Below are 21,757 nucleotides of genomic sequence, written 5' to 3'. Positions count from 1 at the left end.
ATGGCAGAAGAACAATCGAACAGTAAAAACCATAAAAGGAGGATTGCCATTGGCATTGACGACAGTGAACATTCAGAACTCGCACTTCAATGTAAGTAGTTTCGTTTTATTTTAAAACATTTTTCCCATCGAGATTCACCTATTTTCTCTCGACTTTCAAGACAAATAGTACATTTTCTAGTATGTATCATTCATTAGTTAACATATTGCGATATGCATAAGCTAGACACCATACTAAGAAGATGCCTGTTACGTAGACTTTATATAAACCCCATTTACTTAAAAAGATGAAAAGAGATACAGCTAAGGTAGCATGGAATTGATCTTTATATGACCCGAGAAATCTTTTAGTATCACTAAAGGCTCGCTTAATAATACATTTTCAAGGGTGGTATTCAATATTGGTCTTACCTGGATATAAAGACAATTAGTCTGGATTCCAAGGCAGAAAATGTAAAAAATAAGGAAATTTACTGCACCCCTCTGCTATACAATATACTTGGGTATCAAATTGTAGGAAACAGTCTGTAGATTCTCCTAACATAACATATAAAAATAATTTGTATACCATGCCGGACACATTTTTCTCAAAAATGAGGACTTGGAACCCGGACTAAATTTATCTAATAGAATTGTGTGGTATAAATAACGAACCAATCACATGAAAGAAGTCAATGATGTTTGACGTATGATGTGACATATCTTACATAATCATGTTTTTAACAGCATTTCACAATCTAAAACAGATCACACAAGATTTTCATCGTTGTGGTCTTTTCTTAAAGACATTGACAGATATTCTAAGAAACAGATTATCAGATTAAATCCAGCATGATGTACGGGGAAATTGAGTTTGTTGTATGATGTTGCAATACAATCTAATTTGTTTCATTCGATTTCAAGGTGTTGCGGGAAAATCACGATCTATTTAAGGAAAATATTCTTACAGGGAATTAAGGAGAATCTTTAAAAACATACACAGAAGGACAAGAAATAGAATCACGCTAGATATTCAAGTAATATTAAGAAATAATTTGAGGTGCTCGTTTAAATAAACACAATGTTCTGGCCCTTTTTATGAGAATTCCACCTGTTTAAGTACATTGAGATTGTAGTTTGACTTCACTAATTAGGAGGTAGTATCAACTTAATTTCTATCTTAAGGACTCTTAATTAATAATAACTTTAAGGGATAACTTCTTTTCTGAACTGATTTCTGTTAATGTTTTCTGAATTCGAGAATCCATAGTATACGTCCGACCTCTTGCGCTGGTAAACGTTTATTAAAACACGTTATTCAGTAGTCTTCTTCAAACATCATGTTCCGTTATTTGTTTTGAGAATATCTCGTGCTGTGGCCTTTCTCCTGTCTGCATTATATAACAATTAAAATAAAATCCATATAAAAGCAGTGTTTAATGAGAGGTTTAATGATTGAACGAAGGTTGGTTGTGACATTCCTAGATAAGACCTAATTAGAAATTTAATTTACAGGGACATTATCATCTAAACTAATTTTTTTTTAAGTTTATTTTTTTAATGCTATAGATTAAAAATAAAACCTTTCAAATATCTACAAAACCTTTTTAGTCATGGATTAATCTGTTATCTGTGACTTTATTATCCAAACAGACATTATCATCTAAACTAATTTTTTTTAAGTTTATTTTTTTAATGCTATAGATTAAAAGTAAAACTTTTCAAATATCTACAATACCTATTTAGTCATGGATTCTTCTGTTATCTGGGACTTTGCTTGTTTTGACATACATCCATGACAGTGCCAATTAATGCATTGCATTTTTATGTTGATGATTAATGATTCTTTTCAGTAAATTTCAGCATGATTCGGCACTTTTCTTTATCGACGTTTCTCATGTAACTGTATCATTAGACGTTATGAAGAAGTTAGGCTGTTTTAGTTATATTTCTGCATAATAGCTTTTATGTTTGATTGAATTACTTAATTACTAGTCTGAGTTTCGTAGTAAAACCTCATTTGTAAAAGAAAATTACAGTTAAATCGTCCCTTTGCAAATACGAAATCAATCATATATGGCTAGTTTTATGACAAGTTACTTTTCTTAATAAATAAAGGTATGCACAGATGCAACTAGTTAATTGATTAGAAACTGTCGTTGAAAATTCAATGTTTGTGTACAATGTCAAATGTATTACTACGCCATCAACGATGCCATGTATGTGTTTAAATTGCAGTATTGTATTTGATATGGTATATATACAAGGAAAGGTATGATTCCGTGAGGGTATGATGTCAGAAAACAATTCATAGAAACTAGTTTCAGATAATGTAATCTTTGATAGCTGCAACGGATGTCCGTTAAGTAACAAAATAGACATTTCTTCGGAAGTTCCAATCACACTAGGATCATGAAAACAATTATCAGGAAATACATTCTCAGAAGATAAGGCGTGCTAAAAATATAATAAACACATACACATGTAAATAATACTTCATCCTTATTGGTTCACAAACACGTATACCACTAAAGAAGTATTTATGTCGTGTATCAACATTTTGCAAATTGAACAAATTTTATAAAAAAGAGATGGTTACTTTTATTTTATTTTCAAGATATTTTGATAGTGATTAAATATTTATGTCACTTTGGGAGACACTAACAAACAGCGTTTACATCGTTAACAGCTGTTCGAGATTTTCTTTATATTTTTATGGAAAAACTCACATCTGAGTCAAATGTGAAGAACATCAAACACAAAATGGCTTCCATAAATAAGAGAATGTAGAACCTGTTCGCCATTCAAAAGGACCACACGTATAGTATTCAAATGGTTATTGTTATATGGGCTGCCTGTGGCCGTATTCATAAAGAATTTAAGTGAAACATTTAGAGTAAGTGAAGAAAATCCTAACAGTTTTATTCCTTATACTTTTCGTTTATGTTCTTTATTTGAATTTATAATTCAGATAGCCTTGTCTTGAAAATATTAATATTCTTATTGAACTGTCAAAACGATTTTGGATGTTTTGTCCACCCTGCCAAAATGTTGATCTTTTGTCCTCTTAGTAAAAAATGGCATGGGATGATTTATCCATGGGATGTTTTGTCCGGCTCCAGTTAGAACTGATAACAACTTTTAAACTTAAGGAACACTTTGATAGGTTCATATTTGTCATAATGTCTTCATACATCAATATCAATATTATCAAACAATGACAACAATTACATCATTTAATAGCATGCGTTCAAATCATTATGTTCTAAATTGTTAGAAGCTTCCTTTAAACAGAAACTTTTGTGCAGTTGCAGCAGCTATTGCTATTAGATTTATCTAAGCACATCGATATTTCTGAGCAGGAAAGCCATTTAGGGAGAAGTGGGCAATTGACCAGAATCGACCATTGTTATGGATACGTACGCTAAGAGACATGACAGAATCTAAGGATACATCATATCGTTTAAAAATAGAAAATATACAACACCACGTCATAAGTATTATATACCTTTACAGAACATAAACTTGCTAAAAGTCGTAAAATACAAGATATAAATTAACATAGATCTTAATAGCGTACGTCTTTTCGAAGCATGATCTCAATTAGTTTTCCTTGAGTATAAGTTCAACAGTTAAAATGCGCTTGTACGACATTACAATCGTGCAGCTGTTTAGCAAAGCCTGAATTATTTCTGTACATAAGGGAACCCCATAGGCTTGCATTGTTTTAAACAGGAGCTTGTAAATTAGATTAGGACATTTTAGAACCATTATGAAAGCTTACAACTGCTATGGAACAATGAGCATTATCTGCCCTACAACATAAAAACAAACACCACATCAAACTCTCTGACATTCATCAAAAAAGTAAACTCTTAATGGTCTGTCTTATTATTCACAAACAAGATTTACAGTCAGTGTCGTTTAAGCTGGTAGTATTCGCCTTGCCATGAACCGATCAACAGGGTTATTTCTTGAATTTCCGACAACTGGGCTTGTTCCTGTATTTTTCAATATATTATTGATATTTGAATGTACGGTCATTGTAAACATGTTTCCCATGATCGTTTCAGGGTACTTTGACAACGTGATGCGAGCAGACGACTATGTCGTGTTGATACACACTCCAGAACTATATGATTTCTCTATGGCTAGTAAGCGTTTGTAAACAATGAACCAGGGTTCATCTGGGAGACTTGTTCTGGATGATTGTGGGATTGGGGAATTAAAGATGTTGTTAAAATAGTTGGAAATTGGTATACGTTTCAAGTTAAACTCTAGTTAATTTGGATTTTCGAGGCGTTTCAGTTTGGCCTTTTGACATTAATCTTTAAAATAGACAGATCGTTCAATATTTCAAACTTGTTTTGTTTGTTGTGTTCATGGCTTAAAATGATTATAGTGTTGTGGCGTATTTTTATTTCAAAGTTTATGGGTTCTATTTTTCTCAGGCCCGGCTGTTGTTGATCAGCTGCTGAAGGAGCTAACAAAGAAAGTGACAGCTCTAGAAAATAAGTTCAAAGAAATTATACAGAAAAATAAGGTAAGTCGGATCAAAAATTAAATGAGAGTGACCGTTAACAGATCAAGTGGCGATAATGCAATCACAATGTGTTCAAATGAAAGTAAAGAAGTTGTTTCTTGCGACCTTTTTTTCTTTACTCGTTTTTTCAATCAATTAACCAAGTCATTAGGTAAATACATATAGTTCGTATTTCATTTCAAAACAGCTGACAGGAAAGTTCCGGACTGGTCAAGGGAAGCCAGGCGAGGTTGTTTGTAGAATTGCACAGGAAGAGAAATGCATGCTCGTTGTCACCGGAACGCGCGGACTCGGGAAAGTCCGGAGAACATTCCTCGGCTCCGTCAGCGACTACATCATCCACCACTCGCACGTGCCCGTTCTCGTTGTCAGAAACGCAACCCTGTACCGATAGTGCCCTTTCGTCCTAATGTTTCAATGTTTATCTAAAAGTTTTGTGTGTCTGACGGTATGCATATCGACAAAAACATCTTTAACGCCTCATTTTAACAATTCATTAAACGTTACAATTAACGGTTATTCTTTTTTACAAACATATGTTGTTGATGATAATAATACATCCTGAGCTACAAAAGGTTTAACTAATTTAAGATCGTGATGAATAATTCATTACAAACTAAATATGAGGTGTGATTGCATCTTTCTCGTTTTCATGCTGTATGTAGGTGCAAGCATATTTTCCACGGAGCGCTGGCATAAACACGATAAGTGGAGTAAAAATTAACTCTTTAACAGTTTAAGAAACACATTGTTGAGGAATTGCATAATTAAGAAATGCCTTTATATATGTATGATTATTGTGCACTCGTTACTCTTGGCATATATCGTTATTTGTGGGCATTCACTTAACTGTGTGTATTTTAGGACACAACCATTGATGTTCTATGTCAGATGTATCATTAATTTCGGTTTGTAATGTCTACAGCCCACAATCATAAGTCATTGTATTGAAGTTATTCTAATTGGGTAAAGACGTTTAATGTGACCTCCTGTTTACATAACTTATTCTGGTTTTAAAGTTTATATTCATAAACAAATTGAATTGTGAAGTACCATATTGTATTATATATGTATGTGTACTTGTTGTTGCATATTCGGATTTATAATCATACTGCGCATACATGTATGTCCAGAAATTGATGTTGTTCTTATTCATCCCGGTTTTTTAACATGACGAAAGATCTGCCTTGGTCCAGGATGGAACACTACTTTGCTTGACACAAGAAATTACAGCCTACCTGGGCCTGAAAATGCCACTTAATGAAATGAAGCATAAAAATCGCAGAAAGGCTGTCGCCGCGACAATCATGATTTTTTTTACAATCCTGATCACCGGCGAATCCAAAAATCTTTGTAACCGATAAGTGACTGTCATTACCTAAGATTAGTAAATGTAAATCGGTGAATATTTAATGCAATTAGATTGTTTCATTACTGTAACTGATTAACCAATATGTACTAGGATAAATGAAAATTGCTTTCATCTCACAAGTTTATAGCTAGAGTGAAGTTAATTAATTAATCCCGATATAGGACGTTTTGACTTATTGAAGTAAAGCGCAACACATATACATTTTTTAATCGCCTCGAATCTCCACCAATATTTATTTAATATACTTCAGCTTCCTTTAAAATTCACATTAACTTTGCAATTTTAACCACTTTTAAAAAAATGGTCTTTTAATTTGCACTATTTAAACCGCATAACACCATACGTTCCATTGTGAAATACACCGGCGAATTAAGTCTATAAACATGTTCTATCAAAACGTTGATTTGACGATTTTGATTTTTGGCATGTACGTATGTAGGTCTGCTGCATAGAGCCTAAAAATGGCTAAATACATTCTGAACGAGAAAACTGATAAAAACTGCATGTATGAAAGTAGTAGTTTATATGTATTTAGATTGCCGTTGACAGTAACAAAAGGCCAAAACTAAGTTTCCTCTAGCACATGCTTCATCAGTATCATGTTTGAAAAACAATGTTTAAATTATATAGTTCCGAAGGATAAAAACAAATCACTATGGAGGAAGTGTTTACGGCGGACAAACGTAACTTAACAATATAAATCCAGTTAATCACTTATCACTTCTTACATAGCTAATATAAAAGCATTGTGTTGTTTCTTCATATTCCTTTTTTTTGCAACGTGAATTGTATCTTTAAAAGCTATTCTGTCACCTTGCTTGATAAAAGTCTCTAACGAAAAATTGACAGTTACGCCAGCAAATGTTCTGAGATATATGTATATCGCCATTAACGCTAAACATCTGTATTCTAGCAGAAGAATATTCATTTCAAGTGAATTTGAGCCATTATCGAACTATAAGGACAGGTTAACGATGCTGAAAAGCAGAAAATATATTTCCTGATAATACACGCTTGCACAAATTTGTCGCATTAGAACACAACAAGTTGATCATTCGTTCTACGAATTTTGCCAGAATAAAATCGGAGCGAGCGAGCGAAAGCGAAAAGGAAAAAAAACCCCGAAAAATATTAATATTTCATAGCAAATATGTCATACAATTATGTTAAGGAATGCTTCTGGATTGCAAAATAAGATTCATTCCTAACAGTAATGTGCAATTATTTGAAAACCATAAAGAACAACTATTATATTCATGCCCTACGTATCTAACATAAAAAACAACATTTTAAGACTAGTAAGATAATGTCATCAATTTGACCTTTTCCAAATATTGTGTAAGGTCTTAATTTGAAGCCTATAATAAAATTGTCGTGACTTGTGAAAAACACGGAGAACATTTCTAAATAAATGACAATATAATAGAAGCAGTGTCAAACAGATCTGTAAATGTGATAGGTGTTGGTATAAAGATTTCCGTTTCAAGACATTGACAAAGAATTACCAGACGGCACCCATTGCTTCAATGCCCGTATATACGATAAAGAAATAAAGCACTTTATTAGTAATCGATCAAAGAAATTTAAATCGAGTTGAAACAGAATTTTAATAAGCAAATTATTTATATAAGGACAAACATAATTCCAATCGAATTTGTTAACTGTCGGACAATTGTAGAAATTTATATTTCGTTGTCAAATAAAAAAATGTCCTGATTTGAAGGTGTTTGATCTCACATTTGTTTCGCGTTAACAGACAAAAGTCATCATACTTATTGTAAATAATGTATACATTGCGTACATACATCTTATAAACAAATATTACTCTGATTAGGTTAGTGAAAATAACAGCACTAAAATAACATGATACTGCACGGAAATTGAAGAGTCTGATAAGAAAACCACACTCTACTGATCATGTTTTACTACAATTACACCTTTATTTTTACTGATAAATCCATTTTATATTTAAATTGTAAGCCGAATATTTACGCGGTATCACTTTCGCTTTTGAGCAGGTGCCTGGTTCTTAGTTACTTGGCAACAAAGTGAATCAATCTGGAATATTACATTATTAATTCCAGCTTTTTTTCTGCTTTACGTTTTTTTTAAAATGTCAAACATTGTAAAATCATATTGAATATTTTACCAACAACTGACTTGTTGGTAGTAATAAATATTTACCCGAGGTCGGATTAGTTCTAGTAAGCCTATATTGCGTTTAGTCCGACAAGCCGCGAGCAATAGTTTATTTGGTCAAGCCATAACCAACCGATAGAGTAAGAGAAGAAATGTAAGAAAAATTAACGACAACACAATTTACTTAATTACAGACAGATTTACAAAATAAATCTCAAATTATTAAAACGAAAATGTTTACACCAAGAAATAAGAACTATGTCCAAATGTACACACAATCTTTATCATTTTCCCGATCCTACAAGGCACTCGCCAAGGCCAATGCTGTAGCCCGCAATTTTATATCCTCTTTATTGATGAATTACTACATAAGATTGACGCCTGCAACAGCAGCTTTAAGATACATAACATGGTCTGCGCATGTCCTACATCAGCAGACGATATGGTCATTATCTCTAATGTAAAAAGGGGTCTCGACGATCTCCTAGATGTCTGCTTTCACCATGCCGGAAAGGAAAGGTATTACTATAATCCATCAAAATGTAAAGTTTTAGTATTTAATGAAAATAAAAAGAGCCCTAGGACATGGAAACTTGGTTATTATTTAATTGATGAATCCGATTCATATAACCACCTTGGAATACTTTGTAATAAACAATTAAATATCAATGAAAACATATCAGAAAGCTGCCATAAGCTTCGAAAAACGTTTTTCAGTGTGACAAACTGTGGAATCGGTAAAAACGGGCTAAACCCAATCACTTCAATACGCATCTACGAAACGAAAGTTCTCTCAGCCGCTCTATACGGGAGCGAACTCTGGAGCGGTGTCACTTCGAACCAGTTGCTCCCCTTGGAAAGAATCCACCGGCAATGCATTAAGTGGATCCAAGGGGTCCCAAAAGAATCACGCACAGACATTGCACTCAGTTGTCTTGGAATCCAACCAATTCAAAATTTCATTGATTCGAAAAAATTAGCATTCTTATGTCAATTATGTCACGCTGATCCAAATATGAAAATTAAAAAAAGTCTTGTCAACAGACTTTTATCGTTTATATCACAACCTATAAAAGCTCAGGGATTTATCCCTGATATATATAGTATTCTAGGTAAATACGAACTCACATCATACTTAACAGAATTTTCTAAGTCTTCCGTGTTTCCAAACAAATTCGTTTGGAAAAGAATTTGCAAATCAGCCATTGATGAACATGTGACAAAATCGTGGAAAAGTAGAGTACACGATGACGAAAACCTCAAACTATTCTCCCTTTTTCACTCCAATTATGAATTTTGTCTGATATGGCGATTTCTAAAAAGCTTCCCAGTCTATAAAAAGCAATGTTTCTCAATGTTCGGTTTATTATGTAAATTTTTTGCACGGAAGTATTTCATTACATGCTATCATTGTAATGCAGTAACAAATGAAATTGTTCTGCATAAGGTGTTCTTTTGTCCATATTTTGAAAATGAACGATGCCGGCTCAGGTCCAAACTTATAAACCTCTTAGGTGAAGAACAATTTAGACGCTTGATTTTATTAAATCTGAACCATCAACTTGTTGAGATGTTAAGAGGATTCACCAATCTTGACATTACTGATGAATGTCGAATCCAGTGCTTTATTGTAGTGTCAAATTTTGCAAAAAATATAAATTGACAATAAATGCCATTGTAACCACAACACAATTGTAAACGGACTTTATTTCAATCAAACGATAAGCGTCAGTTCCTGTCAAATGACATAGGCAATGTATTATTTGTATATATTGTAAATAACCTTATGCTTTATATGTGTCCATAACGTTTGTGTGTTTGTTTGTTTTTTGTTGTTATTTTTCTATGTCCATACTTTGTATTGTATTGTATATATTTGTGTATGTGTATATAAACTATACTTCTCTTCACATTTGGAGGATAAACAGAATAAACTAAACTAAACTAAACTAAACTGCTACCAAAGACCAATGATAAAAGACAATGATCAGAGAAGTTTTCCCTAAAATACCAAATAAAAAATCCGAGACAAACTACGAAAATTCTCAAAAGAATGTCTCAAAATCTATAAGAATCTTGTTTAATCTAAAACTTCTATGAATGGAAAAAATCTTAATTTGTTGCACATTCTAAATTAATTTTGATAAATTCTCAAGTTCTTAAAATATCATAAAAAACATTCATGTAACATTATTGACCTACACGCCTCAATAAGAAAATAATAAAATAATAAAATTATTATGTCAACTACATTTTGTATGTTCAAATTTGCATTAATTCAAGCGTTAGACAATTGATGCGTGCTGTGGGAAACGATGATTAGTGTGTGTAAGTGAGTAAAAACCTTTGCAATTAAACAAAAGGTTTACGTTAAAATAAGATGCCGGCGGATCAATACTCCGTACATTGTAAAGACCATTTTGATGGCAATGCCTGACCGGAAATAAGGCCTGGTAAAACAATTGCAATTATTTTCCCTATCATTCAGAGTTTCTTATTGAATCGTTCTCAATGGCTAAACCCTACTTACAATTTCTGTTCAGTTTCTAGTTTAAGGAAATTAAATGGTTCATTCATAAAAAAGCGATAAGTCAGAGCGCATTATAGAGAAATGTTGTTTTACGTTGTATATGTTTTTAGTATACCTTTGACTGTTACAAGCAGCAATCTTAAACAAAGTTACGTGGATGTAAATGCGCTGTGTAACAGGGATCAAAATGGAACGTGCATTACTTGCAAATACGGCATTGGAAGCCCCGACAGTAATTGTGAATGTTCTAAGAAAAGATGCAGTAACTCTGGTTGTTCATATTGCTCAGATCGGCGATACTATCCTGCCAATGGAACGTGTTGTAGATGTAGCGTTAATTGTAAAAGAGATTATTGCACCTCTGAAGGCGAGTGTCGTGTTGGATGCAAGGATGGATTTTTTGGGATACGGTGTGATAAGTTGTGCATAACGTCTGAGCCGAACTGCAAACGGTGTTTGCCGCTTGGTACAGAGGGCATTTTGAGAGATTCGTACGGGATGTGTGATCGATGTAGGACAGGGATGTTCCCCGACCTCGAGGAATCATGGTGGTGTGCTGATTGCCCCAATTCGTGCATAGAAGGGGAATGTGACCCTGTTACCGGGTCATGTACACTTGGGTGCGTTGTAGGGCATTGGTCTAGCAATTGCAACAAATCTTGTGAAAAAGGTTGTCATTCATGTAGGCAAACCGATGGCATTTGTGAAGCACAAGACTGTATGAAACCTGGATTTGAGGAAGGCATTTGTTTGACAAACTGTAATAAAAACTGTAAAAAGATTAATGGGACAGGTTTGTGTATGACCAAAGACGGTTCTTGTTTTGACCAATGCGAGCATTCGTTTTATGGAGCATTTTGTAACATCTCGTGCCAATCTTCTTGTAACGGAAGTGACAACATTTGTGAGCGTCAAAGTGGATATTGTCTGCATGGGTGTGACGATGGGTTTTTTGGTCCTAATTGTTCACAGCCGTGCCTAGGATGTTCGATCAACATTTGTGAGCAAAAGTCAGGAAAGTGTTTTGTTGGTACGATTTTTGGCATTGGTATTTGTATTAATTTCAAATTATAATAACGGAATGCATTATTAACATCTTAGTTTTTCACAGTTGTAGAAATAAAGTTCTTATTTCCATAATAAAAGGGTAAATCTTATTTTTTTTCAGACGGTTTACAAGACACTGCCTCTCATAATGGAAGTACGGACGCGATGACTTATCTCCTAATTGCTGGAGTACCCATAGCCTGTGCCATTTTAGCAATGGGCATTGTGACGCCGTTGGTATCCAACTGTATAAAGAAAAGGAGGAATCAGTATGAAATTTATTTGATGTGTTTTATTTAATTGGTGTAATCTTTGTTTTGATTAGGAAATATTTGTATTTTATATTGCATTCATGCTCAGAGCACAACGATCCTTCTTATCTCTATATTCTCCTCTTACAATACAGGAATAATTCGTCATTGTACGGAAGAAGAAGAAGAAGAAGACTTTCTACGGACGTTGATTTCGTTGGTAGTATAAATAGTGACGCTTATGCAGAAATCAACGAAGGTCTGTCTTATATTTTATATATTATACAAGCATATGCCCTGGCTCAGTTTTAAGTTAGTCCTTTATGAAGTTTTTCAATACTCGTATACCAATATGATATTGTATACTTGTAACATTTTCCCTGAAGATAGTGAAGTGATGTCGCAGCCTGAATGAGGCATTCCATTTTCCGTAGAACCCTTTTTACACTATCATTTTTATTTGTGGACCAAAGGTTATATGGTCAATGACTTCAGAATGTAATCCTCGAAAACTCAGTTGGTACTTACATGGATTATTGGTCAGTAAATACTATCGATCGTACACTCGACACTCAACAAACAATCTAACTTTTGTAAATAAATGAACGTTAAAGATACTCGAATTAAAATTGTAAGTAATACGTTCTACAATATACAGTCAGCGACAAGGCGTGTTTTGGAATATAACTATCATATAAAATACAAATATAGATGCGGAAATTCGAATAGTACTGAATTCTCATATGTCCACTACTTTCATGGTGCATAAACTAAATAAAGAAACATGTCTACAATGACCACCTTAAAAAACATAGTTAATTATAAAACACAATACGAAATACGACTAAAAATGTGCCTGACAGCTGAAAGTTCAATTAACCATAATATTAAACTTTCGATGTCTGGTGACCCTATACATTGTTAGTAACAGTTGAACTAGTAAGGCCTGTTGATAACTAACATGTTAAATACATGCCCGCAAAACATTCAAGATTATTATTATTATTATTATGAGTTATTTCCATTTCATTTCCCACCTTAAGATCGTTTAAAGGACCTGCAATGTTTCAAGAACGTTTATACTTGTTTACATTTAACCTCTCTCATATGATACCATTACAATGAGGGTCATCACACATCCAACACTGGCATAATTTTACCACTTCAAATAATGCAATGCAATATTGCTTATGATTATAAGTTTAACATTTTCAGAGAACATGTTCACAAACACGTCTATAGAAAACAACGACACAACGAAGCCTGTGGACATCACCCCGGTTTCAATATACATGACGGTACCTCTTGATGAGGGCGTTTCTGTCAATGTCGGTTTTGACGACTCAATGACAACTTATCAACGATTGAGCAAGAATGAAGAGCAAGATGATTTAAATACTTCTACGGTTTCAACTATGAACGGGGAATATTTGACCGTAGTACACGAGTGGCCAACAGAGCCTAAAACCGTTATATAAGTGTGAGTGCTCGTCAAAAATCTAATAGTTGAAGGGGTGCTTGAGCTTTGATTGTCATAGAAACAGTTAACTGTGTATATCCCTCTGGACCCTACACAACTTTCAGTTACCAGCAAAGATGTTTTGTGATTGAAATTTAGCGACCACAATTAATGAGGAATGGGCACATATTATGTCCTACATTTATGGAAAAGTGACTGTTAATTGTATTCTTAAATTTTATAACATGTTGTTAAGCTTGGATTTGACTTGACCTTTAAATTTATATCGATATATATATTTGCAATTGTATTGTTAATTACTTATGCCAAGCTAAAATTAACATATTTGTTTTAGTTAAAATTTTATTGTGTATATTGACATTAGCATCTCCGAGTGTTATCTGCTTAAGTGATTGCATGCTTCAATTTTGCATAATTGCATAACAGCAAGCCAAAGTCCTTTAAGGTGCTACCTGTATGCTTTGAGACTGAATGTCGCTAGCTTTAAGCTGGAAGTGTCTCCTTTGTTATCAAATATCAAGACTGTATTGTTACGGATTGTTATTTATTATTATTTCACTTGTGAAAATTAAGAATGTATGACAAAGATGAATATTTGCTTATAACACTATACTTCTTACTTGAAAATTATAATTGCTTTTGGAACAGTCTATGTGTAACATCAGTTGTTCAACTAAGGCTTCTGTTTTGTGATTGTTTGTTTTTATGTTCCAAGTGTTTGGCGTTAACCCTGTCCCATTAAACGGGGTTTATGATTAAACTTTCGACTACTGTACTTGTTTCTGACGTTTTTCATATAAATATTTGTCTGTCTTTGTAGCAATACCAATATACTCTCTGTAAATAAACAACTGTGCTAACTAACTGTTGTTAATCTTTTTAAATCGGAACTTGTATATTGTATGACGTTAAATTGTAAAATAAAATTGCGTCGTCAGCCGGAGCTACTGATCGATACTTAGAAACATGGTAGATAGAACATGGATGCAACACAGAGTCAGAGCTAAGAACAACCAGGATCGGTCGGGGGCTCGCGCCCTTGACGCATTCCGATAATATATGACCGGCTGAACGGACCCGCAGTCGCCGTCATTTAACTTACAACTATCAACCATTTATACAAACACTTTTAGTGATTTTTTATAGAACTGTATTGAGTTTTAAATGTTGATTTTTCCTCATATATTTGAGGAAAGAACGATCCAAAGAATAGTTTTCGAACAGGTATTGTCATACGTTAGAAGTATGGACTTATAAAATAGTGATCATATTATAAATCTGCACAAATTGTGCTTTTGATGTATGCCTGTCAAAAAGGCAGTGTAATTTGCTTTACTTTGTGCTTTTGAAAATTCTTGTAATGCTAACACAGATATATAAATATTGGTTTTATATTGTAACCTTGAACCTAAACCAGGGCTCGTACAATTGTTGTTCTTTGTTCACAAGGAAGGCATTTTAGAACAGTTTGAAAATGATGCAAGTATTCAACTAGTTTATGTTTTGCACTAAATTCCGCCGCATGCGTAAATTTATTGTATAACACCCGTCTTTATATTTCCTTTTATGATTTTAGTTGAAATTATGAATTTGTGAATTTTAATAGTAGAGTAGTGAATTCGTGAAGAAGGATTGTGAATTCGTGGCATTCGTTAAATCTTGAAATCTCGATTCTTATGTACTTTCATATTGCTCTCTTTTGTGTCCATCAAAGAAACAGAAAACATGATGTCAATAGCATACACATTTGATGAATGTGAATAGAGACTTACAAATATATTAGATGTGCTTTGATCGTTTTAGATCTGGTCGCGATTCCTCGGAACTATTTAAGGTTATGTTTTTTATTTCAACTTAATGCACTCTTACTGCCAATTAAAATGTACCACAGAAAAATCAATTGTATTAATTTACCGGAAAGGATGAATACTTATTTAAAACAATGGTTCTTACGAAGAATGCCGTGTTTAATTTACATGAAAGGTGAAGAAACCACAGTATATCTACCTTATGCGACGATGGTTAATCACTGTTAATCTTTGAGGACCACCATTTTATATTTGTGCGTTTTTAGCTATGAAATACACTGTATCAATCTTGTTATCATTAATATATATTTTCCATTTAAGCATTATTTAATAAGTAGTTAAATTTTAAATACGAGTATCACTTTCAAAAATTACTTTAACAAAATAATAATGTATCATGAATATAACAAAGGTTGATTCAATAAAATCTCTGAACTCTCCAAAATGAAAATATAAAACGTAAGGGGATATATATCAATAGTATGTTTATATCAAGGCGATGGTGTTTGGAACAACAATTCTCATTCCCCAATCCGTATGAGAACTTCCTCGGCTGCTTTCAAAATGATTGTACGAGCGTACAAAAACTCTTCGTTATTAAAATCAAGCGCGCTTCGTGATATCTGTTCATTAATCTCAATTTGTTTCTAAGCAACACTGCCAAGACGACAGCTGTTGGTGAATCGTACTACATCACCAGCAATGCATATTATTGAGATCAAGTACACTTTCGTACACATACAAGCATTAAGACTACTATATTGTTTATATTTATAACGAACAAAATCCAAACACGGCTGAACGTGCACCAGCAGGCCACGATTGGTAAATCCAACACATTTCCGACATGAAAACACGCACATTAAAATGCGATGTGTCAAAACTTTGACAATGTAATTTTAGCTTTTTAAATATATTTCTTTCTATAATTCTAGTATTTTTTCATTTTTATTTTTACTTTGGCGTAAAGGATTTTCGGTTCAATGCCGCAATTACACAAATCGTAAGCAATAGTAATAAAATCATCATAATCTGGACTCATGTTGCGTTTCACATACTTTTTATTTCGATGATCCGTGATGCCAATTGCCACGGAAATAAAGGTTTAAAGAAAATGGTGAACTTTCTTAGCGTTTAATGGACGTTGATCTGAAAATGACATATTACCTCAGTATCATGACGGAGCATAACGACTGTCCTTTATCAAGAATGCTATTGATTTTGTTATGCAAACAAAATGTGCGTTTGATTGTTTTGCATTGAAAGTTTTGATAATTATGCAATATTTCGGAAGCATGCCAAAGTAGTATTAGAAAAAGTATGAGGCTGTTTCGGAACGAGCTATTACAAGTAAAAACATCTAAAATTTCTAACGAGAAGCCCAGAGTGCTGCGGCTAAATTGCAGATGTCTCGTATTCGTTTTCTACAACTTCCGGATCGCCATGTGTGCATGGTATGTATTTGTTATATTTAATAAATGCAAACTATTTATACGAGTATTGCATTGCTACTTAGATGGCATGCAATGACTGATGACAGTGACCAGCATGCCGCACAATTACATACAAAACTTGATGCCATAGATTAGTTATACAAGAAGTGTTAATATTATATAGAAGTATTATATTAGTATAAGTCTTAGTATTAGTGTAAGTATAAGTGTTATTATACTATATACACATGTAGGTACCTTTACTATGTGTAAATGTGTTTATTCAATAAAACGATTTCCTGTTATAAGTTGTTGCTGTTGTTGTATGGCTATTTGTCTACAAATAACAGTATACGGTTGAACCGAAATTCATCTGGATCCTCTCTGCTCAGCTCACCATTAAACTAGATAACTATTTAACATTCAATTAAAGATTTGTATGTACGGCAATCTTATCATTAAAGCTTTAACTCTTACAAAACTCTACTTTGCAAACCCAACTGCTGCAACGAATATATATTACAATGCAAACCTAACATAATCAGAATCTATATCTGCTACATTTTAACAATATATAAGTACTTGTATATGCACAACTTTACCGGTATTTTATACATCTTAGTAGAAGTGCGCACAACTCTTGAACAGGCATAGTAGCTGTGATGCTGAAGTTTTATATAATTGATTGTTCTTTGAATGCATTGTTAAATTAAGCTGCCTTTATATGTCTTCAGACTTTCATTAGGGTATGTTGTTTTAAAACCGTGTCCCATAATTGTTAGGCTATAAAGTCACAATTCATCGACAAAGAAAGTGTGGAAGGTCGGTTTAACTTTGGCGCCATAATACCACGTGACTACACACAGGGCGGAGCTAGTGAGTCAAACTAATGCGAACACATTTAAAGATTATTTAAGCCATCTCCAGAAAATGCTGCGAGCTTTTCACTGTCTGCAGCTTTCCTGCGCTCGTTATATATTATGTTATGATTTGTCTTGATGAATAGCGGCTTTCTTCAGTTCGGTAAAATGGGAATAGGACTATGACGCTGGAGAAACAAAAGAGTTGACGAGATAGTTATGTGGTCAGTATACAATTCCATGTTATCTTTTTAATAAAGTTCGAATGACAATATTCTAAAATGATCCCAGCATACGAGAGTTATTGGTTAAGAGTTTGGTGTTTTTTTGACAATCTATGGCGTAAAACATTTGATGAAAGGTTTATCTCTAATTGCCAAAGGTGAGGGAGTTGATAGTGAATGTACAGTTCGTCAACTATTTACATCGATACAGCTGGTAAAATGTAACCAATAGTACATGCACCTTATGGAAAGTCTCTTTGAAAATCAGTTTAAAGTTTTTGAAAATAGTGACGTGGCACTCAAGTTGTGCAAATGTTCTTAAACCAATTATGTGTGGTGTGTGTGGGGGTGTGTGTATGTGTGTGTATGTGCGTGGGTATGTGCGATCAAGTCTACCAGTGTGTTCGTGTGCGCGTGTGCGTGCGAGTATATGCTTGTGCGTATGTATGTGCTTAACCATACTGATAGCAAGAGCATATTATTGTTTGTATGCATTTAGAGATGGACATGTACGTTTTGATTTGTATTTGCTGTGAAAAGTAATTGAGATAAAAAAGAGTAAATGACGAATCATGGGTCAAAATATTGCATAATCAAATGGGGATAAATGTGTCCAAATAAAAAACAATCCGGTAAAATCAATAACGGCTAAATATTCCCCACGACTCGGTAAAACTTCTGTAGCTTTTCGCATAAATATTTTGACATTAAAAAACCCTGAATGTAGCTTAAAACACTTTTCACGTTCACGTTTCACTAATTTAGTTGTTACCAGATATTGTTTCCAATCAAACTAATTTCCATTGTTGTTTATAATTCAAATAAAAACAAAACGATTGGATAATAGAAACTTGAAATACCTATTTATAATATGAGATACCCCTTTTTTAAAGAGTGGAGTAATAAATTCAAATACATGAAGAGTGGTTTTGATCCCACACATTGCGTTTTTAGGTGTTGTATTGATATGCCTTCGATAAGCAAAAAACATCCTTTTTTAACTAAATACTATTTGTGGCTCAAGACACTTTTGACTGATAGGTTTATATACTTTGTTTGTAGTAGAGTGTTAAATGTGCACACACTATGATCTTTTTATCAGTGCTGGCAACGTTCAAGAACAAAGACGTCTCTTTGCAAAGAACATGGCTTTTGCACCCGGTGTCTTCTTCTTGTGTCTCATTCTACTTCTTTCACTAGTTTGGGATTTTAAGATGTTCAATCAGTAATTACGCCGATTACGCCGAACAAACTAGAATTTCAATCGGCGTGCTAATGAGAATTACTGATAAAAAAGCATAAATAATTCGATGTCTGTTTCTCTCGATATAAAAAGTGTATTTCATCAAAAACGTAAACAATGTCTACCAGTACATATTGATATTTTGATACCGAGGGTTATTTGCAATACATTTGTTTAATGAATCCGTGAACATTTTATGTAAATTCCATTATCAATGTAAACAGAGGTGGGTGAAATTATGTCGTTTACGTTAATCAGTGCCAAGCTTAAATCTATACGTTAAGTACACAAATGTATACATTGAATACAGTTATTGATGTTTCGATTGTGTCACAACATCTCCATATGCAAATCCCACACGAATCCATATGCAATCATTTCATAAAGAAAGCTTTTTTGTTTTCACGAATCTATTTTATCCAGACTTTATTGATTTGTACGTGTTTGATGAGCCACAGAAGAACTTTTGTTCCTTCGTTTAACCCTTGGTATCCTCGCACCTAGTCTAACTCTAAAGTATATCTTAAGAGCAGTGAAGTGTAGAAAAATATACATTATGAAGGTGACTTGCATTTGAAACACTAGGTATCACTTATAAATATTTAACCTGTTGTTGTTTTTTTATCATTTTTTTTAAAGGTTTGGCGCGAGGTTGTTTTTGTCCTGGTTGTTCTGAGATGTTTTGTGGCTATGTTTTTAGAGTATGTCACCCTTAAGCATGTGCAGTATGGTATTCGTATATTGTTTCACTTTAAGGTTTGTCCCCGGAGATACAATTGTTCAATTTGATCACAGGGGTTACAGGTGGCAGTATCGATCATGAATGGTTAACTATTGTATTATATTTTATATCGTATATTTGATGCGCATTGCACCGTTAAATGATTTGATGATTTGACAGTACTAGATCATTCGTATGATAATCGGGTTAACACATAACAAGTTTACACAAAACGTGTTAACTTCTCGGAACTATTTATATGTCACGGTACCGATACCTACACATGTGGCGAGGAAGTGTGTAAGCGGTCCGGTAGCCTAGTCGGTAGCTCACCCTGTTACATTTGGCGCCCAACGAGGAACTGTGGTAGCACACTGTTTGGCAGCATACCGCGCTCGGTGTTAATTTTGTATATTCCTTAGCACTGGTGTTCGTCAAATTCAAGGACGATTTCTCAGTATGAGGGGAAGTATGTCACGGTACCGATACATACACATGTGGTGAGAAGGTGTGTAAACTTGTGGTCCGGTAGCTCAGTCGGTAGAACACTCGCCCTGATAACGGGTTCGAGCCCCGATCTGGCTGCACATTTTCCTCACCTTGGACATATATAAAGCTCTGATCCTGTTCCTATGAAGCACTTTTGCCATGTAACTGAATGTGGCATACAATACTTTCCAAACATTTCCATGGGGGAATACCATGTGCAGAACACAACTGAATGCTTTGGGCTAGGTTTTTACTACTTGAAATTCAATTACAAGGGGATTACTTTTGTAACTTTTGTAATCATGAATTATTTCAGACAAACAATCTGTTCAGTTTCACATTAAATAATGATAAATCCAGCGCAGATTTGCGTATTAGGTATATTGGATATGTTCATAAGTATGCACTTTAAAATGTTTTACATGGTAACTCATTGGCATCAAATAATACATTTACTTTTTTGTTATACTTCTGTTCATACAGCGGACCTGTCTTCCGAAGAATAAAGTCGCAATATTGCCATAGCCTTGTAGTCGCCGTCGGTATCGTTGGAACGGTATCGGCATGACTTTGACATCATTAAAAATGTTCCAAATATTCAATTTGAACTTGGTACACATATTACCAGAGACAATATGCACATGTATATCATTTCCCATAGACTTTTAATAATTATTGACAAATGCCCATTTTTATTGAAAAATACACTAAAAACAACAACAACAAAAAACACACAAAAAAACAACATCAACAACAACAATAATAACATCAACAACAACAACATCAGCAACAACAGACAGTCATTTGGCGTTTGATCAGCGGCGCTCATTTTTCATCATTGAACGTTTACCCTGGCTTTAATTTAACCGTTACAGTAACCTTATCAGCCTAGCATGTTTTTTTAATGGTTATATCTTGACTGTTCTCCCATAGTTTTCGTTCGGTCAATAATTTTATAAAAAACAAACAAACAAGAGCTGGCTCAGGAACGTGTCAAATCGCAGATTTGGACTTTTTGTAATAATATCCAATCGACGTCTAAGTGTTAATATTTTGGCTTTGCAACGAAATATGGAACGTTTTATTCGATATGGTTGCTTTACAATTCTGTGAAGTTACAAAGGAAACGCAGTGGTGTAACAAACTTACGGACTAAAGCACGAACAATGTGACTTCTATACGACTCATAAAATCAATTTAGTAGGTATTATGGCTCATTCTTTTGGCCTTGGCATGCACTATAGATGTGGGCTGAAGGATATTGGAACACAGTGGCAAATGTATGCTTTTTGCTGTCACTGTGGCAATTGACACATTTCAGCGGAAGACCGACTGCAAAATACTTCATATTCTTTTATTGAATACTACAGTGCATCATCCAATACTCAAAGAATTGAAGAGCTATTTTTATATTTTTATTACAATTCATTGTCTCTTAACATTTACGAATTCAGATCAACACATCATTATTGCCATACATGATCATTTAATATAATAAGAAAAAACAACATCAATGCATATGATATCAAGCCAATGTCTGATCAATATCAAATACAATGTGAAAATAAGATTTAGCACAGTGAAAGTATAAATAATATATGCAAATGTAAAGGCCGACATGCAAAATAATGGTCTAAT

General features: G+C 33.8%; 2 protein-coding genes across 2 annotated transcripts; both read left to right on the top strand.

Annotated features, from left to right (window-relative positions):
• Positions 1-5,417, top strand: LOC128217227 (universal stress protein in QAH/OAS sulfhydrylase 3'region-like). The gene is made up of 4 exons (XM_052924207.1): positions 1-91; positions 4,053-4,133; positions 4,431-4,522; positions 4,710-5,417. The coding sequence occupies exons 1-4, from the start codon at positions 1-3 to the stop codon at positions 4,914-4,916; spliced, it is 471 nt and encodes a 156-aa protein (XP_052780167.1). The 3' UTR covers positions 4,917-5,417.
• A 5,219-nt stretch (positions 5,418-10,636) lies between these two features.
• Positions 10,637-14,171, top strand: LOC128217223 (scavenger receptor class F member 1-like). Its single transcript, XM_052924203.1, has 4 exons — positions 10,637-11,593; positions 11,732-11,879; positions 12,017-12,120; positions 13,077-14,171. Exons 1-4 carry the CDS (start codon positions 10,645-10,647, stop codon positions 13,337-13,339), a joined length of 1,464 nt encoding a protein of 487 aa, XP_052780163.1. The 5' UTR covers positions 10,637-10,644; the 3' UTR covers positions 13,340-14,171.
• Positions 14,172-21,757: the final 7,586 nt, after the last annotated feature.

The sequence above is a fragment of the Mya arenaria genome, chromosome 14 (assembly GCF_026914265.1).
Source record: "Mya arenaria isolate MELC-2E11 chromosome 14, ASM2691426v1".
Classification (NCBI taxonomy): Eukaryota; Metazoa; Mollusca; class Bivalvia; order Myida; family Myidae; genus Mya; species Mya arenaria.
The sequence above is the reverse complement of the archived record's forward strand: the minus strand, read 5'-3'. Positions and strand labels throughout refer to the sequence as shown.